General features: G+C 37.9%; 2 protein-coding genes and 1 non-coding gene across 3 annotated transcripts; 1 reads left to right on the plus strand and 2 right to left on the minus strand.

The window, feature by feature from the left end:
* Nucleotides 1-1,601: 1,601 nt before the first annotated feature.
* Nucleotides 1,602-25,753, minus strand: IFRD1 (interferon related developmental regulator 1). The gene is made up of 12 exons (XM_065939331.1): nt 25,531-25,753; nt 20,998-21,102; nt 20,772-20,856; nt 19,911-20,035; nt 17,846-18,003; nt 14,858-14,908; nt 14,596-14,774; nt 14,399-14,507; nt 9,001-9,135; nt 5,279-5,407; nt 4,723-4,818; nt 1,602-2,350 (listed from the first exon to the last, which is right to left on the minus strand). Exons 1-12 carry the CDS (start codon nt 25,619-25,621, stop codon nt 2,261-2,263), a joined length of 1,353 nt encoding a protein of 450 aa, XP_065795403.1. The 5' UTR covers nt 25,622-25,753; the 3' UTR covers nt 1,602-2,260.
* On the plus strand, nt 10,246-10,372 carry LOC136171296 (small nucleolar RNA SNORA40). The gene has a single exon (XR_010663836.1). It is a non-coding gene; the product is annotated as a small nucleolar RNA SNORA40 (small nucleolar RNA).
* LOC136170828 (uncharacterized) lies at nt 25,664-25,991 on the minus strand. Its single transcript, XM_065939333.1, has one exon. The coding sequence runs from the start codon at nt 25,820-25,822 to the stop codon at nt 25,664-25,666; it is 159 nt and encodes a 52-aa protein (XP_065795405.1). The 5' UTR covers nt 25,823-25,991.

The following is a 25,991-nucleotide window of genomic DNA, read 5'->3' on the forward strand; positions in this document are numbered from 1 at the left end:
TCCCCTGGAGAAGGAAATGGCAACCCACAGCAGTATTCTTGACTGGAGAATCCCATGGACGGAGGAGCCTGGTAGGCTACAGTCCACAGGATTGCAAAGAATTGGACACGACTGAGTGACTTGACTTAACTTTAATAGCAAAGACATGGGGTCCAGATGTGGAATCCAACTTGAGTGGAAAACAGATCCCAGCATGGAGCCTCAGGCAACAGCTGTACACTCAGATGAGAGAAGGTAGTCTAGACTGAAACAACAAAGAATTCAATATTCTTTTGGGCACTATGTGACAAAGAGACTAAAGAGGAGTTTTGCAGACTTACTGGGACTGTGGAAGAGTTAAATGATGTGTGTATAAAACCAAGACAAGATGTCCTGAGAATGGTAATGTAAGCACAGGAAACCATCCGGTTCAGAAATGAATAGAAAATATGGTGACTATAATGTAAACAATGATGCTGATTTAGGAAAAAAATGGGGAGGGGGGTTGGTAAAAAGGCAGAAATCCTTACCTATCAAATTGAGAAATAGCTGTATAAGCATTTTACTTAGCACTCTGAAACCAAAGTGCTAGGAAAAAACTAAAGGCTGAAATGAAAGCCTGAGAAATGGGAAAGAAAGGAGCAGGGAACTAACTTGCTTATAAGCACTGAAGTACTACTGAAACCATATATATACATCCCTGGCGGCTCAGTGGTATAAAGAATTCGCCTGCACCGCAGGAGACTAGGATTCAGTTCCTGGGTTGGGATGATTTCCTGAGAAGGAAATGAATGGCATCTCACTCCAGTATTCTTACCCAGGGAACTCCCATGGACAGAGGAGCATGGCAGGCTACAGTCCGTGGGGTCGCCAAGAGTCGGACACAACTAGTGACTAAACCACCACTATACATTGCTTTAATAAAAATTCATTAATGTTCTAAAATATATAAAGAGTAAATTGAAAATTTAGAAAAACTACTACTTACAATCTCTTCTCCATGGTCCTAAACTACTCGGAATATAAAGAGGTGACAACATGCAACCCCAGATTTGGGATTCCAAGTTTGTTTTCCATTGCATTGTATCTGAGGGCTGGAATTCACCCTCCCAGCAGCAGAAACAGCTCCATGAGGCAGCCAATAGGGGGCACATCAGACCTTCCAGGAGAGGGTGAAGATGTGGCAGAGGAAGACTAGTTTAGAAAAAATACCTCTGTGGATTTTGGTCCTTATTTGCATGCTGCTTCCACCCCCCTCTTATTACTGTTTACTACATTAATATAAAGAAATCTGTAAATTCTAAACTGCAGGTATTACATATGCAATGTTATTTTAACATAAAGTTTTATAATAAAAAATCCTAGTACATTGTCAAAATGCCTACAACTTCCCATAAAGTAAAAAAAAAAAAAAGCATCTCATGCATCTCATGGGACAACCAAGAAACAATGGTCTTAGAAGTAGCTGAAATGTCAACAATATACTGCACCATTTTTTTCATTTATTTTCATGTTTCCAAATATACAAAAGGAAGTTCTGTTTTACTCTCACTACCCCACTTTATCATTTTGAACTCTATACATAAACTCATAAATGTTTCTTCTACTAGAAAAGAAGCACCTTTAGTGTGAAAAGATCTTTATTTCAAAATAAAGAGCACAAGGTCTTACACAGCAGATAAAATTAGTGTTACTGCCCTCAGTGGTCAAGGTTAGCAACTTTTCTGGCTTATATTAATTCATCATCAACAACGGATGGACTGATTGGCCTGTAAGTGTAGCTGTAAGTCGCATGGTATAATTCCTTTTGTTGATCCTAGTGAGAAAATTATTAGGTTCCACTTAAAATTGAAAAAAACAGCAGCTTTTCCATATCTAGCTCCCAAAATTGTATCCTGAACTCATCTGTGTAAGATCTTTAAGTTAAAAACTTTATCTATATCATTATAGTCAGTATTTCTGACAATCACAGCATAAGAAATTTAACTTTGGCTAACAGTTTTTCTCATCATGAAATCAAGTGAAATATCTTATGCTTGCTTTTTGCATAAATAAAAAATGACCAAACATTACAATTTATTTATGTTTACTGATTATATATACAAAGAATATTCAATAATCAGGACTTACCATCTGCAATACTATATACATTAAATTATAATATAACCCCTACTACAAAAGCTATCTGTTGACCAAGATAAAAACTGTCTCTAGAGATTAAATACATTAAAATTACAAAAAAAAAAGGGAAATTAGAAAGTGGTCTTCAAATGCTAAAAATCTAGAAGAATTCTCCAACATCTGCTCTCTTATCACGACATTTGCTTCGAGCTTTTGTTCGAGCTTTGAAGGCTGCAGAATTATATAAATGCTGAAATGGAAAAAAAGGAAAATATGTGTGAGCCAATAAAGTTTTAGATATTCTTATAAAGTAAGAAAAAAAGGATTATAATGTAAACAATGATGCTGATTTAGAAAAAAAAAGGGGGGGTGGGGGGAGAAGTAAGAAGGCAGAAATCCTTACCTATCAAATTGAGAAATAGCTGTATAAGCATTTTACTTAGCACTCTGAAACCAAAGTGCTAGGAAAAAACTAAAGGCTGAAATGAAAGCCTGAGAAATGGGAAAGGAAGAAGCAGAGAACTAACTTGCTTATAAGCACTTAAGTACTAGTGAAACCATACATATGCATCCCTGGTGGCTCAGTGGTATAAAGAATCCACCTGCAATACAGGAGACCGGGGTTTAGTTCCTGGGTTGGGATGATTTCCTGAGCAGGAAGTGAATGGCATCTCACTCCAGTATTCTTGCCTGGGGAACTCCCATGGACTGAGAAGCCTGGCAGGCCACAGTCCATGGGGTCGCCACGGACTGAAAGGAAAGAAATGAACTAATCTGACTTTAGGTATACTTTAAATGTTTAAAACACACAAAGAGTGAGGGAGAAGATTAACACATGATAGTTCATGACGATTCTGTATGAAAAAAAATCCAACATAAAATGTCAAGAAAATTTTTTAAATAATAAAACCAATGCTGTCAAATATGTTTAATAGCTACATGCATTCATTCAACACTGAAAATAATTAAAAGTAGTAGAATAATTTTGGAAGGTAATTTGGCAATACATCTCAAAAAATCATAATCAAGCCCTATAGTCCCATGCAAGGACTTTATCCAAGAAATAATCCAAAAGAGAAATAAATGTAAAAATCTCTGTATTTATTAGAAAATTTTACAATGCCCAACAATCAAGTATATGTCCATCAAAATAATTAAATATAAAGGTTTTATAAACATACAATAAAATAATTCACATCCACTAGGATGACTATAACTTAAAAGGAAAATAAAAACAAAAAAAAGTATTGGTAAGGATGTCAAAATTTGAACTCTCATATTGCTAGTGGGAAAGTAAAATACACTGCAGCACTGTAGAAAACAGTTTGGTGGTTCCTTAAAAAGTTAAACAACAGAATTACACATGACTGAGCAACTCCACTACTAGGTATATACCTAAAAGAATTGAAAACAGGTGCTCTAATAAAAACTTGTACATATATGTTCAAAAAAAGCGCGATTTAAAAGGATCAAAAGTGGAAACAAGCCGAATGTCCATAAACTAACAGAGATAAACATGTGGTGTATTCATACACCATTCATACACCTCATTCATGAGGATTATTCGGCCACAGAAAGGACTGAAGTACTGACCACCCTACATTACGGATGAAACTTGGCAACAATATGCTGTGATGTGAAGTCGCTCAGTTGTGTCCGACTCTTTTCGACCCCATGGACTGTAGCCTACCAGGCTCCTCCGTCTATGGGATTTTCCAGGCAAAAATATTGGAGTGGGTTGCCATTTCCTTCTCCAAACAATATGCTAAGTGAAAAAAAAAGGTCACAAAAGGTCACATTATATGATTCTCTGTGAAATACCCACCACAGGTAAATCCACAGAGAAAGAATGCACATGAGTGATTGCTTATCAGCAGCTGAGAGGAAAGAAGAGGTGAACAGAGAGTGAATATTTAATGAACCTCAGTTTCCTTTTTGAGGTGATGAAAATGTTTGGGAACTAGACAGTGGTGATGGTTGTGCAACACTGTAAGTGTATTAAATACCACTGAACTGTACACTTTATTTTATGTTACGTGAACTTTACCTTAGTAAAAAAAAAAAAAATAACATGGATTTTTGAAATGTTATGAAATTCTCCAGGCAAGAATACTGGAGTGGGTAGCCATTCCCTTCTCCAAGGGATCTTCCCCACCCAGAGACTGAACACAGGTCTCCTGCATTGCAGACAGATTCTTTAATGTTGAGCCACTGGAGAAGCCAAATAATATTAATCACTATTTAATGTTATAAACTCTCTAAGCACATTTGTTCTCATCTGTAAAATGAATCTGGTACTGACTAAGTTTAGGCTCAGTCATCAGATATGAAAGCACTTTTGTCAATATTTATCCTTAAATATATAAACTTCATAGAACAAAAGGAAACAAAAAATGAAAATAGTTTTTATGTTAATAGGATTATGGATAAAAATTTCTCGTCTTAACCCTCCATACTCTAAATGAACTAAAGTTTCTATACTTATTAGTCGAGCTGTCTGAAACACCATGGAGAACTAAATATAGTTCATAGACATAGCTAAATGCCTGTCACCTAGCAGAATCAAAGCTTTGGCTCCACTTTTGTGCATTCAGTTCTCCTGAAAACAAAAACCAAACCTACCCTTTCAAATCGAGAAATCTTCATTGTCTTCAATGCAGCAGCATCAAGCATCACTGGGGGTCCAAGTTCAAATACATTGCGGAGGAATTCATTTGACTTAAATAAAAGAGGCAATAAGGCTCAGTATTAAACATCAGTTTTTCTTTTTTTTTTTTACTACATAAACTGAAATCTGAAATCTGGTTAACAGAAGTTACGTGGAGTTTATAAATATGAACGTATGTCACTTATTTTCTTTCTGTTTCTCATAAGACCAATTTGTTTCCCAATGCCCTGAGTTCAAGAAAGCTATGTCAAACTAGTTGCTTTCCTACAGAGATGTCAATAGTGCTCCAACAGTCAGAGATGCTCCACCGAGTTTACACTATACAAAAACAAAAAGGACAGCTTCATATTTATTCACCTTAACTTTCAAAAATACATTTGCTATTGAACATAACATATACTGAAAACAGTCTGTATATTCAAACTAATTTCAAAAGCAGTGAAGTGAGGTACATTCAAAACTACTCTCAAATTTAAAAGTAAACATACAGAAAGGATGTCACCCACTCACCTGCAAGTGGTACTGCATTCCTGATCCGAGAATCTCCTTAAAGGTATCATACGTATGTTTTTTGACCCAGCAATCAATATACATCCTTTCAGGACCAAATTTAACAGTTTCTGTTGGAAAATCCCGTTCCTGGTCAATAGAAGAATAAAAATTTTAAGAGGAACCAAAATGATCTAAAGAGATCCTACATAACCCACATTACTAAATACACACATACATGTTGAAATGAATAGTATGGTTTAAACCAATACCTCCATCCCTGAAATAGGAATAGACTGGAAAGCAGAAGTACTATCCTACATAAAGAGTGCAGAATTTGTCTAGCTGCAGTAGACACAGCAAAACTACCTTCTTGTGAATGTTTTTTCATTTCAAAAGCACTCAACAAACACTGGAAAAGTCAGATATTTGTACTGGTTTAGGACTGGGGGTAGGGAGGGTTATAGGACAAGTCAGAAAGACAAGATGCCCCCACAAGCCAGTGGTGAAATTAGGGAAGCAGAAATCTAGGAAAGGAAGTAAAGACAAATGGTGTTACTAACAGACCAACCAAAAAGGAGGAGCAACCAGAGGGTTCAGAGGGCCTTTGAAGATCCTTATTAAGAAAATGAGAGATAACATTTACAATTTCAGAGATGGAGTAATTTTGCCGGAAGACAATTTCTAAAGTATAACCATGGGGGGAGAAGAGGTAGTGGTGGAAGTGAAATGGAAACAGGAACAAATACAGGATAGGGTTTTCCAAATGAACAGAGAAGAAATCCAGAATACTGACAGAACTTGAGACAAAAACAAAATAGGTGCTCTATATTTTAATAAATCATGAACAAGGAAGAGTAACCCACGTGGTGCAGTGGTAGAGAATCCACCTGCCAATGCAGGAGACTCAGAGACATGGTTTCCATCCCTGTCGGGAAGAGCCCCTGGAGGAGGAAATGGCAACCCACTCCAGTATCCTTGCCTGGGAAATTCTATGGACAGGAATCTAGTGGGCTACAGTCCGTGGGTCAGACAGGACTGAGGGACTTGAGCATGCTCACACAACCCAGAAGGGAGGAAGTGATTTCCACAGAGGCAGGAGGAACAAAGCGATGGGACCTGACTGGGTGGGACCAATCCAACCGCTGTCCCCACCTCTCTCAGCAGACACAGGATCTCATGTAATAAAAAAGAATGTGAATGCTAGATTCACATGGATATGCCACTCCCTGGGCTTGTGACTTTGGCAAGTAATTTAACCTGTTTGGGTCTGTTCCCTTGCCTATAAAGGCCATCTATACGTCTACCACATAGAATTATTACAGGTATAAGCATGTTTTGTGAAGCACATAGAGTGCTTGGGCTATTACAACAGCTCAAAACAACGACAATGAGAAAACAGTAGAATTCTATCATTTCATCATTTCTTATTTCAGAAAACAGAGACACCAGGAAAGAACTCCCTATAAACTCACGTGTATCCTTACCTATTCCTCTCTCTTAAATCAGACAGACCCTCCTCCCCAGTTCAAGGCTAATCATTCTTTCAACGCCTCATACCACAAATCTTTCACTTTATTTTCACAGGCTCCTTTCTCCATTGACTCCTTTTCCCATAAACTGTCTCTAGCATTTAAAACAGCAAACCCTCCCACAATCCAGTCATCAGCCCTCTTCTTCCCATCACAGCCATGTTTTTTAAGTCAAGACACACTATCTCCACTTTTTCACCTCCCATTCACTTTTCAATTTACTTCAGCCTGGCTTTTCTCCCTTCATTCTACTGAAGCCGGTCTTACAAAGGTCACGTCCTTTGTGACAAATCTCACTGACACTTTCCGTTCCCTCTCTGGACCTCTCCGCAGTGTTTGGCCCTCAAAGACGGCACAGTACAGTGCATTCAGATGCCAGAGTTATTACTTGCTGTTTTTTGACTATTCCTCTGGTCTCCATTTTTCCTTAAAAAGATAATTCTACTGCTTAAGACCTATACTGGGACCGAAACAAGAAAACTGTATGTCAAAGCACCAACATATCAAATGTTTACCAATTTAATACATGAACTTCAAAATGGGTTTTTGGATGAAAAGAAATGGTGTGGCTAAACAACCACACCCCAAATGGACCATTGTCTGCAGCATCTGAACAAGATCCAACAAGGAAGCAGAGTCCCTCAAAGAAAGCTGGGTTTCAATATAAGAAAAGAGACAAGATCACTGAGGAAAGCTCTGACACACGCAGGTAGACTGGAGCTGAGCTGGAGGACAGGGAACCAATCCAAGGGCACAGAAGGAACAGAAATGAGATGAAGAGGAGACGGTGGGTCAGGCCTGGGAGCGAGGTCACCAGAGGACAGAATTATGAGGCGAACGCAGGGCTTTCACTTCTACTGATAGCAGAGGGGGTGGGGGGGCAGAGGGAGGAGACAAGAGGCCTGTTAAAACTGGTTCACATCGAGATTTCACACGTATCTTTCTCAAGAGACTCGGTACTTTCCACCATGACTGGCCTTGGCTGAGGGACTTGTTAACAGAGTCTGTGGAATCCTACTGACCTTAAAATCTGTTACCCAGAGAGGATCCAAAGACAGAAAATTAGAAATCAGCTATAATCCAGAAAATCTACAACATGTCATTATTTTATCTTTTGGAGGCTATAGGATCTAAATACAGGAATAGTTTGTTTCTAAATTCCACTCAAGAAAATCACTTGCTTATTTGGGGATTTTACCTCACTAATTTTAAGACCAACAAGATCAATGCTTAGTATGTATGTAGGTCTGTTCAAGTCAGGGTTTTTTTTCCTCTCATTTTGTTTTTAAAAAAACATCCTGAATAAAGTATTACCTGAGTAAACATAAAATATTATAATAAAGCAATTAGTATTAACATTAACCAAAAATTTAGATCACAGAGGACCTGTATACTAATTTATACCCTAGGTTTTACTTTTTTTAATGTAAATTAAAATGAAGAGAGTAGTTCTTAAGCAGGCTACATAAGAATCATTGGAACACTTGAAAATTGGATCTGAGAGGGGCTTTAGTATTTTCCTTTAAATGCCCATTCTAAAATTTCATACATATCACACTGAAGGACTCTTTACTAATATTCTTGAAAGAAATGCCCTATTAACATTTATCGAAGAAACTTATCCTTAACCATGCACTATAAGCCCTAAAGGTTTCTAAATCAATTTATTTGCCAGGTAGGCTAAAGCAGGTTAGAGGTCTATAGAAAGGATTCAAGCATCAGAAAATGATATGCTGGGTTTTGTTATTTTGGCTTTCAGCACCTAGCTTTCCCAAGGAGCTCACAAAGGTCTCTGCTTAAAGGTACTGAGGGATAGGCAATAATTTACTATTTACAAAAATAATTCACTATTCATACAATACTAAGTATCTATATGCTAATGATAAGCACCAGGTCTTGAATGATGGCAAGTACACCAAAGTGAAGTATATTTCTATCACTATGAATCTTTTTTATCTTTTTCAACATCAACAAAAGAAAAAAAAAATAAACCTTTATAACATCAGAATTAATTTTTCCTTTGTTTAAAAAGAAAGAAGTTTTTTTCATTTTTGTTGTTAAAAACTTGCTCAGTCTTAAAATGAGGAAATGAGGAAATTATTTAGCTCAAAGGTGAAGTTCAATCAGCAGAATCACTCAATTGACAAGTCTGGCTTAAAACAATCTATTTTCAAAAGAATTAATTAACTATTAAAGCATTAAGAAGCCTACCTCCACCGCCCTCAGGATGTCTCTGAACACTGACCGCTGCTTTCTCTTGTCCACCTTGGCCCGGTGCTTATTTCCATCTGTAGCCAAAGTCCTAAGGATCTGAGTTAAAGACTCCATGTCTTCATAAAAAAAGTCCTGGTCAGAAAAACACTTATTAACATGTAAAAATTTAATCCAGAAATACTGTCTACAAGATGATACACTACCACCAAATAATGAACATTCCTCTTCTAAGTATATCCAGATACACTCAACTAACACTTAACTGTGTTCCAACTGTATTCAAGACGTTACTGGGACTTCCAAGTTCAGTGACAGTCAGATACACATAAACCAATATAGTTTCTACCCTCTGGTTCCTCAGACCCCAAGGTGCATATCCCCAGAACTCCAAATTTCTTTATAGCAAAAGGGCAAGCTATTAGTAACGCTTTTTAAAGCTCCTAATTTCTAATTCACTGACCACATTTCAAATAAACAACCAAGTATTTACATCAGGTGCACAACTCAAGTGATTAAATTATTTCAGAAAGAAATATATTTTAATTCCTTTTGGAGGGAAGCCACAAATATATTACTATTTGCTATGACCTTAAGTTGACTATAGGCTTCTTTATTACAGTTTAAATGGCTATACTTTTAAGAAGTCTATTTTGGGTGTTTTTATTCTCTAACTAAATTTTACAACACATTAAAAACTAAGCGATGATTCAGAATTATTTAGTTGACCAAAACTAAAGCAGACAGAAGGTGAGACATCTCCAGCTCTAGTTATTAACCTTTTTTGCATTAGTGGTAACAAGCATTTAACTTATTCTATTAAAACAAGAAACTCTTATTTCGGGCATTCTTCACATTGTACTGTATATATTTATTAATTGTTCAAATCTCAAAAGGTACAGATGTAAATTTCTGTTAATGCCTAAAATGAAAAAGATTATTATACTCATGGAAAATAAGCTTGAAATCAACACAGCTATTTTTTTAAGTACAAGTATTTTCTTATTGTCAGTATTTTAGAGATTGTATATTCTTAACTGTTCTAATGAATGTTTTCTTTCATGTTCTAATTCAACTTCCTATGGCTGACTTAGCTGGAAATGACACCTGTTAATAAGACTTTCATCTAGAAAAACGGTTACCAAAACTGAAAAGGTATTATTAAAACAGTTCAATGTTATATTGATGTCTGTATTTATATTTCACTAAATTTGATTCCATCATAACAAAATAAGAATTGTTTTTAGCACTTGTGTTTGTTTTTGTTTAATTTGTGGACAAAGACTTACAAACAAGTTCGAAAGTAAGTCCTCTTTTGCAACCCACAACTCATTGTTCAGTATGAGTTTTGATACAGATAAGAAGGAACATGATTCATAAAATGGGTGTCTATTGATGAGCATAAAGATTGCTTCCAGGGCTATAAAGTTAAATAAGCTTTTAAATTACCAGCTGTATTGATCCTAGTACTCAATTTTAATGTTGCCATAAAACAAACAAAGATGGGCTCCTTTTCTTAGGCTTTTATTTTCGGAATACAGTGTCTGGATTTTCCAAAGGTATTGGCATATCCCAATGATCTCTGTCAAGTTTTAGGGTGTGATAACTTAGGAATTAATATGATTTGAACTTGATAAGCTTTTAGAGAACTAGACATCCCATCTCCTGACCCTAAACAGGATCCTATAGTGAACTGCTTGAGGAAACTGGATCTTAAAGACATCACAGCTGTGGACTGAGCAGAACATTTTGTAAGGGCTGCCTTGAAGATGACAACTTTGGAGGAACTATGGTGACTGGCAGTGGAAAGAATCAGAACGTGTGAAAATCCTTAAAAATTTATTGACTTAAATAACTTTGCCTATGTTACGAATAAAAAGAAACCTTTGTGCAGAAAAAAAAATAAAATAATTGTTTTACTTGTAGAAACAAGTACATTTTAGGGACTAACAGTTTCCTGCTTATTTCACTGGCTATTAGTTCTTTTGTATTATTCTCAAAAAAAAAAAAAAGTATGGAAGATTTAAACATATATATGGGAGAATACACCAAAAATTAACAAGACTCTATGCATTACCATAATTTGTTCTAAGCACTGGGAATCACTGCCAGTGGTTCTCAAGAATCTTATCTCCCAGCAGACATTTTTTTAATCAGAGGAATCTGATATAAAAAGGGGATAGTTAATACCACCCACATCTCGTAAGTTTATTGTAAGGCCTAAGTAAAATATATTTATATATTCTAAAATTACATAAAACACAGTACATAAATATCCATTATGCTATAGTTTTTTTATGATAGTCTGTTTCAGTATAATAATTTAAATGCTTCAAACAAGTCTAAAGATAATTATTTCAAACAGCTGTAATAAGTTAAATGGTTTCAAAAGTTGAGTGGAATTAAAATGAAATGAAACCATAGAAAACTTAAGAGTTCAAGTACACAAGATGAGATGCTGATGGTCACAAAAATCATGCCCTAAACTAGTATTTTCTATATAGTAGTCACCAGAGCACTGATTGTAAATAAAATGAAATAAGCTGTACTAAGTGTTAAGAAATAACCATAGGGAAGCCAAACATTAAAACAGTTTGATCCCTCCCCACTTCACTGCAAAGCGCTGACTACTATTTCCAGAATGGTTTTATCTGACAATTCAACTACAGAAACTTTTATTCTTTTCACTCCTGCTAATTGAGGCAGAATGTCAGGGTATGAGAGACATTTTTACATGATCCGGTTATCCTACAAACAAAATCAAGAAGTGAGAAGCATGCAATTTAAGGCCTGGGAAATGTGTTTTGAGTACTCAGATTTTACTTCCACTGTATCTCTGTCCTGAAGCACTGCCCCTGTCAGCTTAGGTGGAAGATGGAACAGAGAGAATTAGGGACGGTCTGAGAATACTGTATTTTGGTACAATTTCCTGAACTAGTTTATCACATGGCCCTCAGACCTATAATTTTATCCACTAAATAGTCCTTCTCTTAGTTTAAGTTTGACTAGAGAGCTCTAAAAAGGCTACTACTAGACTACTAGCAAGGGGGAGATGACATGCAATTCAGCTAACAGTGTAGGAATAGCTACAGGTTTCATGTGTGGCTTGCCATGTGCCCAGCTCTGTGTCAAGTGTTTCCAGGGTGCCCCAGGAGGTAGAAGGACTATTATCCTCTTGTGTAAGAGGATAAATGACTCACAATGGTCCCAGAGGGGTGGTAGAGCTGGGATTTGAAGCTAGGTACCTGTAGGTCATAAAAAGACTCAGAAGTTTTCATTGTGTGAAAGCTTTGATGCATAAGCCAGAGATGTAGCCCCTAAAGAGGTACTAGGGCCTCGGGTCACATTAACAGAGGCTTGGGGCCCCCCTGCTCACTGGATCAGCCCTCTGACCTCATACCAACCCTGTGAGGGTGGCAGGGCCGGGCTATCATGCCAGGTGACAGTTGGGGCAACCAACTTGCCCCACGAGGTCACACGTGAGTCCCAGGCAAAACTAGGGTCTGTGAGCCAGATACCCTGCCATCCCAAGCCAGAGTGAGGGACTAGCTTTCTGCCCAGCAGAAGCTGGGAAGGGAGGGGAGTGGAAAGCTTCGCCTGCCAATGTAGGGGGGATGGCTTCAATCTCGTCAGTGAAGAGCCCACACGCTGCAGGGCAACTAGCTGGTGCACCACAACTGAGACTGTGTCCTCTGCAGCCCGCCTGCCACTAGAGAAGCCTGCCCGCTGCAACAACGATCCTACCAACCACAACTAAGACCCAAGGCAGCCAAATTAGTAAATGAATATTTTAAAAAATAAACAAATACAAAACTTACTTAACAAAAATAGCAAACAAAACACTTTCGTTCTGTTTTATAACACAGTTCATTTTTGTGTTTGACAAGGATTTGGTCAAATTAAACATGTTTAAGTGACTTCTCTTGACTATCACATATGATTTATTAAGTCAGAGAAGGTAAGATATGCAGGTGGCAATACTATTTACATTTATGCAAATTTAAACAAATTCAACATATATAATTTAAATTGCATCATTAGTTCACTTTTAGGATGTATTTCAAAGGAAAAAGAAAAGAAATTACCATTTCTAGTCAGTAGAGGAATACAAGATTAAAAACTAGGACACCTGGCTTCCGTGCCTTGAGGTTAAGGTGCTATTAACTAATTCAATAAAATTAAATGGATTGCTAAACTTGAGTCCAATTTCTCACATATGGAGACTCATTAGCTACTGACAGTGTGAATAACTTACTTTTAATTCATACCAGCTTTCTTTCAAAATAAGGAAGGTAGGCGGGGGGCAGCCAAACACAGGCCAATAATGGAATGTGAAAAACCAAGGCAACTCAGAACATGTATTAATCTTATTTAGAATTATCCACTGTTAACTAACTTCTTTAATTGCAGAAAAGTGTCATTACAGAAAATAATCTTTCTCCTTAAATTGAAAAGCAGCTAGGAAGTAACCCAAGATTCACAAGAGAGGTCACAAACCAGGGTGACCAACTGTTCCATATAACTAGCCTAAGACAAAGGGCTTCAGGACATAGGACTTTTCAGTGCTAAACATGGAATACCACCAGGATGGTGGATCATCTCTCGGTCACCTACCACAAACTCAAATACCCCCAAAAGCAAAATTGTGGTATTAAAAAAAAAGAAAGAAAAAAAGCAACCATGAGTGGCCAGCAGTAGAGAACTACAAAGCACATGTCCCAGGCTAAAGGGACATGTTTATTTTCATTTGTGGCTTAGAAAGGGCTTCTCTGGTGGCTCAGACAGTAAAGAATCTGCCTGCAATGCGGAAGACCCAGATTCCATCCCTGGGTAAGGAAGATCCCCTGGAGAAGGAAATGGCAACCCTTGCCTGGAGAATCCCATGGACAGAGGCGCCTAGCAGGCTACATTCCATAGGATAGCAAGGAGTCGAACAGGACTGAACGAATAACACACTTGGCTTAGAAAAGTTAAACATGACGGTAACTAAACTCATCTAACTTAATCCCAAACCTACACTGACATCATATTTCATCCATTTGTCTAACATTTATTGTAAGTGCCTAAATTACCTTAATGTGCCTCAGGTCTGAGAAATCTAAGCAGATCCAAAAGATTATACAGGACAACTCTCCATGAGTAATAAGAGTGTACTTTAACTTCAGTTCTATAGGCAGCAATGATTAAGTATAATGAACTGCACTCAAATACTGCTCTACCAACCAACCAGTATTGGTTTATGCTCTTATTAAGTATTACATCATCACTGCCAAGAAGCAGGACAACCAATCATTAGGTTCTCAAGCGGGCCATGCTCTTGAGTTATCATTCAATTCTTAATTGTGAGGGTAATGACAGAATAATGGTTCTTGTGACATCTTTACCATCAAATACTTACACTCTCCATTCCTCTGGCCAATTCAAACAGAAGTGCCAAAGATTCACCAGCAGCTATTCTCATGTTTACATCATCAGAAGAAAGGAGACTTGGAAGTTTATGGAAATGCCTGGAGAACAGCCAGTCATTACTATGTGAACGCAACCAATTATATCAATAAATGTTGTTTTTATAAAATAAGAACAAAAAATACATACACCTCAAGCTTTTTCTTCACTTCATTGATTGGGCATATGGTCAGTAATAATGTCCACGCGAGAAGTGAGCTGATATGAAGTGCTGTATTAGGGGTGCTACAGATAACATTAGTGTCTTTCTCTTTGAGATAGGACTTGGTGAAGATGTTTTCCAAACACTGCAGAGTTGAATACAGCTCCTAATGCATAAGAGCAGGAAATAAGATTACCATCTTAAATGAGAAATGTGCAAATAACTGGATTCAGAAGGCTCTCTACTTACAGTAATGTCATCTGTGGCAATAAAACAGCAAACACCAAAGCAAGTTGCACACTAAAAAAAGGAAAAAATAAGTCAGACATTAATTTTGCCATTTTCTTACTAATTTTACATATTCCTGCTTTTATAATTCAACATGAAAAACTCATCAGCTACATGACTATGTTAGGTCCCAAGTATAGTATAAAAAGAAGGAAAAAACAGGGTTAAGAGTTAAGGGAAGTGGGCTTCAGCTAAAACCCAGTAAGGTCTGCTAGTAAACTTAAGAGTTCAACTTTAGCAAAGTTACTCCATTTCACTTGGGTCTTCCTTCATTCATCTAGCAGATCATTTCAAGCCAACTCCAACTCTTTAGAAGAAAAGCAAAGATAAACCTAGACAGCATATTAAAAAGCAGAGGCATCACTTTGCTGACAAAAGTCCGTATTGTCAAAGCTATGGTTTTTCTAGCAGTCATGTACAGATGTGAGAGTTGGACCATAAAAAGGCTGAGCACTGAAGAATTGATGCCTTCAAACTGTAGTCCTGGAGAAGACTCTTGAGAGTCCCTTGGACTGCAAGGAGATCAAATCAGCCAATCCTAAAGGAAATCAACCCTGAATATTCACTGGAAGGACTGATGCTGAAGTTGAAGCTCCAACACTTTGGCCACCTGATGCAAAGAGTCGACTCATTGGAAAAGGCCCTGATACTAAGAAAGACTGAAGGCAAAAGGAGAACAGGGCGGTAGAGGATGAAATGGTTAGATAACATCACTGACTCAATGGACATGGATCTGAGCAAACTCTGGGAGACAATGAAGGGAAACCTGGCGTGCTGCAGTCCATGGGGTTACAAAGAGCTGGAAACAACTGAGCAAGTGAACAACAAGACATCCAAGATTACCAAGGAAAAACCTACCTAATAAAACAGATTCAGTATATTTATATATAATCTACTTCCAACATTATAGGAGCCATTAAGTCTCAGAACACTTGTGCTAATTATATAAAAGCAGAATTTGAAATTTATAAAGTTTTATTACTCTTCATTTCCCTTTTCTCCATACATTATCACTAAAATGCCCTCATGTTGTTCCAAGTACCACTAAGGTGTAAGTCTTTAAAGGCATCATTCACATGCCCCCAATTTTAGCGAGTTCTGTTCCAGTACTATGAGGACACCTGTAATGTTAATCTGCTTGCTGCCACTATTTTATTCTCATTAGGTTATCGTAAAAATTAGACACTGTTAAAGTTCGAAAGTAGCTGAAGCATTATTTTCAGTAAAAGAAGATTTCAATATGTAATCCTCTCCTAAGTAAGCAGCAGAAGCCAGAACACATCTCCTAAGAGAAATGGCAGATTAAAAAGTAGAACTGCCTTCATTTAATAAAGATTCCTTCTACTAATATGTAGAAGAATGCCAGAGTTTTGCTTTTTTTTTTAACTCACAGAAAGAGTGAGAAGGATGAAGAAAGTGCCTTGGACAACCACAACTCACATGCAACCAAAACTAAGTGATCGCCCCAAATACCAACAACAGTGTTTTCTGTCAAAACATTTCAAATACCCCTCACACTCCCGAGCAATTCTAAAGCTGCAAGAAACTAGCCAAAAAGGAAGAACAGAAAGGTAAAGAGATTACTAACTACTGGGGGGCAGAGATTCCTATAAAATTACCAAACTCCTACTCCTTTTCCTCTAGACTCCTCCCAGCATCTAAACAGTTGGTAAACCAAGGAACTCTCAGCAGAAGTGACCTGCCTCCGTCCTCCAGCTTTCCTCATCTCACTACCACTGCTGTCATTTGAAAAGAACCTAGAGGCAGGGCAGAGCTGCAAGACGGATATGCCAAGGGACCTTGCTGGCCTGACCAGGCACTGATATGTACAAGAGTAAGCTTTTATTAAGCCACTAAGACTTCAGGGTTTACCTGATAGAGTAATGTCATTTAGCTCGTGTGTGTGCATGCTAAGTTGCCTCAGTTGTGTCTGACTCTCTGCGATCCTGTGGGGTGTAGCCCACCAGGCTCCTCTGTTCATAGGAGTCTCTAGGCAAGGATACCAGAGTGGGCTGCCATGCCTTCCTCCAGGGGTTCTTCCCAACCCAGGAAAGAACCCAAGTCTCCTGTGGCTCCTGGACTACAGGTGGATTCTTTACCACTGAGCCACTGGGAAAGCCCATCATTTACCTTAAGTAACTCTAAAGAGGAGGCTAATAATTAGTATTAAAAAGTTTTAAACAAACTGGCTCTCTTGCTAGAAAAACAGCTTAAGATTCAAATTCACTAACAATAAATCCTTATGATCTATTAAGGCTCTTAAGATTCTTAACATCCATTAAGATTAAAATCCACTTCCTAAATCCGCTAAGACTGCCTCATGTTTCTGTGATAAAGCAAAAGATGTTTTGTGTGATCATTTAAATCACTTATTTAGCCTCACAGAAACCAACAACCAACTCCTCCAGCAAAATTCACAATCTTACGTATATAAGTGGTAAATATCAATCAGAAAATGAAAGCTTTTCCAAGCCCCCCAAATCAGATGAATATTTCAAAAGCCAGAGTTCCCTACATCAAGCAAAGCTACCCATGTAACTCCAGCACTCAGCCCTCTCAATGAGGACTCTGGGTCAGAATTAAGACAACAACAACACTCCATTACATCTCTTGGAATTAAAAAAATAACTACACAATAAACATTGTCTAGACCATTTGTTTAAGCTCCAATAAAAAGTGGGTAGTCCTAAATCAACATTGCACTGTACTTCATATAAGCACATGATCTTCAATTTCAAAGCTGTAGAAATCTGCTCTATAAGGGATGTTCTATTGAGCATCAGAAAATTTAAGAAAAGAATTGTCATATTGAATCTGCTCACTAAAAAACAAATGAGAATAAAATGATAATAAAACCTTCTATATTTTTGAAGATGCTATTTTCCTAGATCATCACAAGGTCTGAGTATCATGCCTAGATAGATCTATAATTAAAAATTCTATACTTACAGTTTGCCTGGCCTGGATACTAGCTGTTCCATCACAAATTATTTTCTTCAGGATTGGTCCAAGAGTCTTTAAAACCTCTTCACTTTCAATTCCAGGGCCCAACTGAATACAAAGAACAGACGCTAATGCTGCAGCTGCACGCTGCTCATCACCTTTACCTATAAAAGAAGTCACCAGCAATTATGACAAATCATTTTCAGTAGACTTCTTAAGGCAGCAATTTCCCAAATTTGTTCTATTTCAAAATAGCATCTACCAATTATGAAACTCAAAGTATGCTCAACGCTTTGGCATGACCTATAAATCTAGTGAGGTTAAAGATCTCAAACTCTGGAAGCAGGCCACACTCGAATCCTAGATCTATCACATACTAGCCAAATGACCTTCAACCAATCACTCTTATTCTCAAAACAGTTGCTCGTCTGTAAAATGGAAATTAACACCTATTTTAAAGAAGAGTACTGTAACAGGTCAGCAAAATAATGCATTTCAAGCTAATCTGACTTTCTAAATCCTTCATGAACTCACAGAATAGTGCACAAAGAGCTCTTGAAATAACTTGTCAAGCATTTCAGATGTACACAGCCCATGAGGTAAACTAAACCTTCAGGGCTCTCCTCCACCAATATTGTTTAAAATAAGCAAGGGATTAAAAACACGTATTCTTGGGAATTCCCTGGTGGCACAGTGGTTAGGACTCCACATTCTCACCGTAGAGGGCTTTTTTCATTCACTCTTTCGTTAGGGAACTAAAGTCCCAAAAGCTGCATGGCACAGCCAACTATAAATAACAGAGTCTTTAAAACTATACAAATACGCCAATATAAGTGAGTGAGTGAGTGAAGTCACTCAGTTTTGTCTGACTCTTTGCAAGTCAATGGAGTGTACCTGCCAGGCTCCTCCATCCACAGGATTTCCTAGGCAAGAACACTGGAGGGGGTTGCCATTTCCTTCTCCAGGGGATCTTCCCGACCCAGGGATCAAACCTGGGTCTCCTGCACGGCAGGCAGATTCTTTACGATCTGAGCCACCAGGGAAGCATGTTAATATAAAGATAAGTGTAAACTAACTCTCTTGACAACTGTATACATCAAGGGTCTGCACAAATTTTGAATTTACGTTATTATCTGATAAATTAAATGTCTATGCAGGTTGTAACAAAATTTTAAAAGGTCTAATCCAACTACCTTATAGGATACAGTTTCAATATAAATACTTTTAACACAGCCATTGTAGTCTCTCAAAGAAGTTGGCTCTGCTATCAACTATACCAATAACAAGTTATATAACTTTAGACCAGTCTTGAATTTCCTAGGCCTTTCATTTCTCTGCACAGTGAGAGGTGGATTAGACCAAAGGTTTCCAAACACCCATTCTTGACAAAGCTTTCACCTGAGGGAAAATGAGAATAAAGACAAATGTTCTTACTTGGCAAAATAATTAAGCTGGTATCCCCAAACCTTTTGAATTCTGGCATTTTCTAAAATTGAAAGTCTTTGATAATACTAGACTTAATCTTTAAGGTCTCTCTTTATTCTTAAAAGTTCTTTGATGATAGAGGATCCTAATATGAATTCTAGAATCTCTATGACAAAGTTCAAGAATTCAAATATTCCAAGGGATATTCTGAAATGATGTCATTAAAAGTATGATCAATGTTTTAAATAAGAAAATGAGGTAGATAATTATGGTACTGTTTTAATTTTAGAAAAATGAAGTAGGATGGCTTTTTAAGTAATACTTTTTGTTGACATCTGACAAAAGTTTTCAAGCCTTTGTTATGTACAAGAGAATGGCAAACACCTCTTTTAATACAACTGAAGTTGACAATCCACCCCCAGTCTTTCCTAGTTTCAAATGCTTACTACATTTTTACATTTTGAAACTACAGTTTCAAAAGCTAACAAGTTTGATTTTGAGTTTTAACAAGACTGATATATTCCCTGTCAAGTACAAGGTTACAAGAGTGAGCCAGACTTTTAGTGTTATTAACAAATGTTACTGCACAGAAGGTAGCAAATTCCTTTTAGGTTCTGTAACTGTGGCTCTAAAGTAAGGACATTACCTTTTTTCAGGCAGCGCTCAATGCTATCAGTTAAAGTCATTCTTCTTTCCAGAATAAATTCATAAAGCATCTTTGAAGCCAGTGCATTTTTAATACCTTCAAGGGCTGCCTGCCTTGTTTTCGCACTATTTAAAACAAAATGTAAGAGAAAGAAGATAGAGCTGGAGTGTACCATCAGTCAATGAGACTTGTAAAAGACTAGTTTCCTCTCAATTTTTTCTATTTATAGATTTTTTAACATATAATTTTCATGCTCACACCACTTTTCAAATAATAATTTAATTTTCATCTACAACTCACCCTACTACATATCATAGCATTTTTCTGCTTATTCATTTAATAACCACAACATTAAATGACCACATAGTATTTCATAGTTTCAGTGTATAAGGCATGTTCTTCTACATTACATATTCAAGTAAACACTTTTTTTTTTTTTTTTTTAACAGAACAAAAGTCCAGAGTTCTTGTTTGCATCTTCTGGGGTTTTTAATTCCATTTGTTTTAATTTGGTTCTAGAGTTACTGTTAAGTAAGAAAACAATTTGGCTTTAGTATTTTTCAATAGCTATCCTTTCTAGTTGAAGATTAACTTTTAATTCAACAAATACACTTCAATTATCAAACACAAATATGTGCTCTTATTCTAGAACAACAACTAACCTGAGTCTATTAATCTAAATTCTAGTGGCATGCTCCTATCTACATTAAAAGTCCAAAGGCGCAAAAAACTAAAATATCCAAAGTAAACAAATCAAGCTTTAGGAAAACATAATGCTCAAAGAAATAACTGCACATATTTTATATAAAAGGTGGCCGATCAAAATCAACCAGAATGAAAAGAGCTTCCAGTAATTCCCACCTCTTATCCAGGGTCAGGTCAATGAATCCCTTCAATTTATACTCTAAGTCTTCTTGAGTTCCTTCCTCGTCAAGGACTTCTGGCCCTACGGAATAATAAAACCAACCACTTGTAATTTAATCAGAAAAAAGCAGATAGGGAAAGTAATAGAATACTTAGCTACAAGAATTCCTTCACCTTAACAGCCTTTTATCTAATGTCGAAAATCTAGACTGAAAACTCATACCATCTTCAGCAAAACTGGAAGGATCGCTGTAACCACTGCAATGGCTCATTGTTTCAATCGATGCATCCTCATCACTGAAAGGTTGAACATTTCGATGCTGGCCACCTAGTAGGTAAAAGAGGGTGGAGGTAAATGATTTTGTTGTCATATATGCAAATACTTAACTTGGGAATTTTAAAACTTACTTAAAGCCAGTAATAAAAACCCAAACTTACTTAAGAGATAATTTTTTTTTTAACAAAAGAACTCACTTAAATATTCCTAATATAAGTCAACTCACCTACTATGTATTTCAGACCACCAGCTATTTACAATATACATCAACTGCAGAAATATATCAATCATCTAGTATGTGACCATTTTTGGTAAAACAAAACCAGTATTACGGATAAAAAAACTACTTCCCCATTACTTCAAATCATTAAGACAATAAAAATAGATCAACATAAAAATAAGAAAAATGCATTTTCCAATGAGAATAACATTAACTGGTGAATAGGTTAGTTTTTAGGTTACACATGTCTTATACAAAGGGAAATGTGAGGAGTTGTGGGATGGTAGTTTTAAGTAAGACAATTTGAATTGAGAGGATGAAAAAAGTTTAAGATAGAAGTTTTAGATGCTGATAAGTGGATCCAACATGGCACAGAAAATGACGACAGCAACTGGATGAAGAGACTGATCACAAAAGAACTAGTGTTAGTAAGATGTGTAAGAAAACACAAAGAGCTCTGATGGACTTTCTACATGATACCAGTGCAGTGAACTGCAGGATTTTTGTTCCCAAGTCATGGAAGACAGAAGAGCTGAGAAGTCTTGCGAACTAGCATACAAATCACTTAAGAGGCAGGACTATGAAATGGTCCTCAAGCACTGCACAGAGGCCCTCCTTCCTCTTACCAGCACTCTACGGTGGACTTCACAGGGCCAAGTCCACTGGAGAAAGCATCTACTCAAGAGTCCTCTTAACAGAGTTGTCTCATGTTTGCAAGTAAAGAATTATAGGCAAGATGCAAGCTGATAAAGATTGTAAGCATTGTGTGCTCAAAATTGGGAATCTGCTTTGAAGACCTTGAGCAATGCTCAAGACTTGACTTTTTTCACATGCCAATTTCAGAAATGACTCCAGTATTTTAAAAACCTACTTTACTGTAGTGACTAGTGACTAAGCTGGATGATGACTTTCCTACTGTGATGGCTGTACACATTTACATTTGTTCCTAGTCAAGTGTTAACATTCCTGTCACTCCCCTGGGAAGACAGACAGAGCTCTTTCAGTTTGTCTGAGTATTTTTGGTCAACTAAGAGTCGAATTTTAAGACCTTAAAAAGATGTTCTGGTATTTGATATAGCATAAAAAGCCTGTTAGACAAATCACATTCAAAAGAAAGGTTCTAATATACCCAAAAGTTTTAAAATATCAGTGCTATTATTAAAAATTTAAAATCTTCCTTTTAAACTAGAATCTTCCTCTCAATTTCATTAATCTAAGGAATAAATCTATACTCCTAGTCACTGTCACTTCTAATTATTTTTGTTTTGTGGGAACTTCATATTAATAGAAAGATTATTCAGTCATCAATTGCAATGAGCACTGAGTTAAAAGAAGTCCCCAATTCCACCCCAAAAGTGACCATGAGTCACCTGATTTAACTCTGAGTTCCAATCAAAGATTGCACTAGATATCTCTTAGGTCCCTATGTTCAAGAAATCTGTATCATTTAATAAATCTTAAGAAAGGCTTCTCAAAAATTCTCTGCGTATAATTAAGCCTGTTGCTGTCTTTTTTATAGCTTTAAAAAATCAAAACAGAGATGAGGCTTTAGCAGATTTTTAAATCAACACAGGAAGCAAGTGGCCTTCAAATCTGCTTGCTATCCAAAAGAGAATAAAGTGTGCCAATCAAAGTAGTGAAGTATAAAGAATAAGCAATGAAGCCAAGACACCAAAACTTCCTAATCATAGTGCTTAGGAAAGAATAAACAAACAAACAAAGACCTATGACATCATATTCTATTTTTGGATCTGTCTTCATGTGTTTTCATGATCTGAAGTCATGGCAATAGTTGAGTCATCAGCTTAATTTTTACAAATATTTATTCACAAATAATCTTTTATTTTTCACATTCAGCCTATTTTTAAACTGTCAAAGAGAGTGTCCTATCCAGGTGTTACTCAGCTCCCTTCTCTAAGTTTCAATGATTTCCCAAAGCTCAAGGGGAAAGAGATCATTTAAAAAAAAAAAAAAAAAAAATCGAGGGGAAAAAACCCTGTATGAGTGTCTAATATCTAGGTCACACTCATCCACCTTGTGATCCTAAGTACCATTAATGAGGTGGCCCTTTAGACACATTAAGTTCTTATTTCTTAAAGGGCTTACTTACTAACAAGGCTTTGTTCTTTCCTAAAAATGCTCTCTTCAAAATAAGTACTATGAAAAACACACACACTTGAACAACAGGTCAATTTTATTAGCTTCCTGGACCCCCTCCACTAACTTAAAAAGTATTTAAATGGGAAACCCAAAACAATAGAGAGAAGTTGGTTATTTCTTGGTTGTACATGTGAAGATTTCATATGAATCCCATTTCTTCTATAGATGTCATTTTAAAATATCAGTAAGGTAAGAGACTTTTAAGTACAAGTTTGTGAAAATTTTCCATCTCTTCTACTCAACTATTATTTATTTGAGTAAGTAATATTCAGGTGGAACCAATTTAACCTTTTCAAAAAGTAAATCTCACCCCCAAGCCCCAATCAGAGGCAAGCACAGCTAACAAGTTCTAGTGTAAACTCCAAAGACAGTCAAAGCATGTACAGTTTTATAAATTATCAAAGAATTGTATTCCTGCTGCTGAAGTCACAAATGAGAACCTCAAAGTAAAATTTGCAAAGGCAACCCCCCCATTGCCTCCTGAGATTATTCTCTAAGTACCAGGAAGGAAGGAGGCTGGACAGGAAGCTTCAGAAGGGAATAAATGTTCCTTAGCGAATCAAGGAGGCCATTACCATTTTCAAAATGACTTTAGCTTGCTCCATCTCTGTGTTTGTTTCAACAAAAGGTAAACTTGAAGAATTAAAATTAATAAGGACCTTCTGGACAGAATTTAAATGTTTACTTCTGACGAGGAGAAGACGAAGCAGAAAGGTAAAGAGGTATCAATTCACACAGAGCAACTAGATGTATTTTATATTTTGATCAAGAATCAACTTCATACACACCGAAAGCAAGCATTCAATCAAAATAAAGATATTAAAAGGGGGGGAACTGCATCTATAATAATTCATTTCTACTGTCAATTATTAAATAATACATAATCGCAAGTTTTTCGTCTTGCTTTTTAAATATCAGTTTCCAATTCTTTAAAAAAAAAAAAAAACTGGCCTATTTATTTGCTAAAGAACGAAGGCATATCAGCCTGAGGGTTAAAGTGGCAACTGTGTTCACAAATATATATGGCTAAGAGATTCGAAGTGATAACATCTGCGGTTATTTTAATACTTAATTTCAAAGTTTCAACAAAGCAATTATTAAGTGAGATGGCTTTACCAGGTTTAACACTAGCTTTCAGTATGGTGTGTCTCGTTGGGAGTTTCTGCTTGAAGTCATTTTTTCTTAGCCGTATAGTTAGGACTAAAAAATCATTAATTCAGTTAAGCACCTACCCATCCAGTAAAAGTTTCAACTCTGCAAAGAGGAATCAAAAAAAAAAAAAAAACCCTAAACTTTTGGCCAACTGCAATCTGAGCTCCTCACCACTCCCGCCTATTCCAGACTCCCAGCGGAGAACCTACAAAATATAGCACAAAGGAGAACGCAGTTTCTGCCCCCGGGAGTAGGAGCTGGTTTCGACGGGTCGCACCAGAGCCGGGGACTCGGGATTTGTGCGGGTGCCAGATAAATGTAGGAGCAGAGTCTACGCTGGGACAGTGGACCCCAGCCTCTGGCGCCTCGGCCGGGCCAGGTGCACACGCGGGATGCGCAGGAAGGCAGCCGAATGGGATGGATGCCACATGGGTTCCTCTGCGTCACCCCGGCCCCACGGCGCAAGGCCCAGGCCGCGTGACGCAAGAGCCGGTCCAAACCCGCCGGACGTTTGGCATTCCCGAGAACTCCATGTTGGAGCCGAGTGGTCCAAGACGACCAGTGACAGCATGGACAGAACTCCGAGCTCGGCACCACCCTCTGTGAAGAAGAGCTCTAGAGAGCCAGTACCAGTCTCTGAAAACACTTCCTCTCCCGCCCAGCTCCCAGTCACCCCCAACCACAACCCATTCTCAGGGCAAGAACCCATCTGTCCCTCTCCCTGCCCCGCGGCCGGTGCCCAAGAGTTCGGTTCGCACGCCAGATCCAAATCGCGCGAGGTTCGGCCCCCAAGGCATGCTGGGAAGCGTAGTCCGCCGGCCACGCCAAGCGCCCCGCCAACGCATACGTCTAGAGGAATAGAACTACAAATCCCAGGGTGCCCTAGGCTAAGCGACTCGCCAACCCGGCCGGTATCTGGGATGCCGGCGGCGGGGATACTTTCTTACCTGCTGTCGCCGCCGTCGCTGCAGCTGCCCCTGAGCCGCCGCCACCACTGCCACCGCGGTGGGCAGTGTTCCGCTTCTTATTCTTCGGCATCGTGGGACGCCCGGTGCCGCCTAAACTCTAGCTTAGCGAGGATCAGCCGATGGAGCTGCACTTTTTACTCGTGCGTCTGTGCGACGGGCGGCTGAGTGGCGAGTCTTCGGCTAACAACAGAGGCGAGAAGCGGCGCGGGTAAGAGCGGGCGATGGCGGCAGCTGAAATCCCCGTGAAGAGCTGTGATCGGAAACGATACATGTTTCTCTCTAGCGCGGGAGCTAAGGCGGGGCGGTCGAGGCCACAACGCCTTAAGTAGCAGGACCGCCGCCTGTCGTCACCATCCGTGGGCGGGACTCGAACTCTCACTAGCCAATCCCCATATAGCTCCCCACCCAAGGCCGACTTCGGGCGGGCGAAGGATGCTCAC

Source organism: Muntiacus reevesi, chromosome 6 (assembly GCF_963930625.1).
Source record: "Muntiacus reevesi chromosome 6, mMunRee1.1, whole genome shotgun sequence".
Taxonomy (NCBI): Eukaryota; Metazoa; Chordata; class Mammalia; order Artiodactyla; family Cervidae; genus Muntiacus; species Muntiacus reevesi.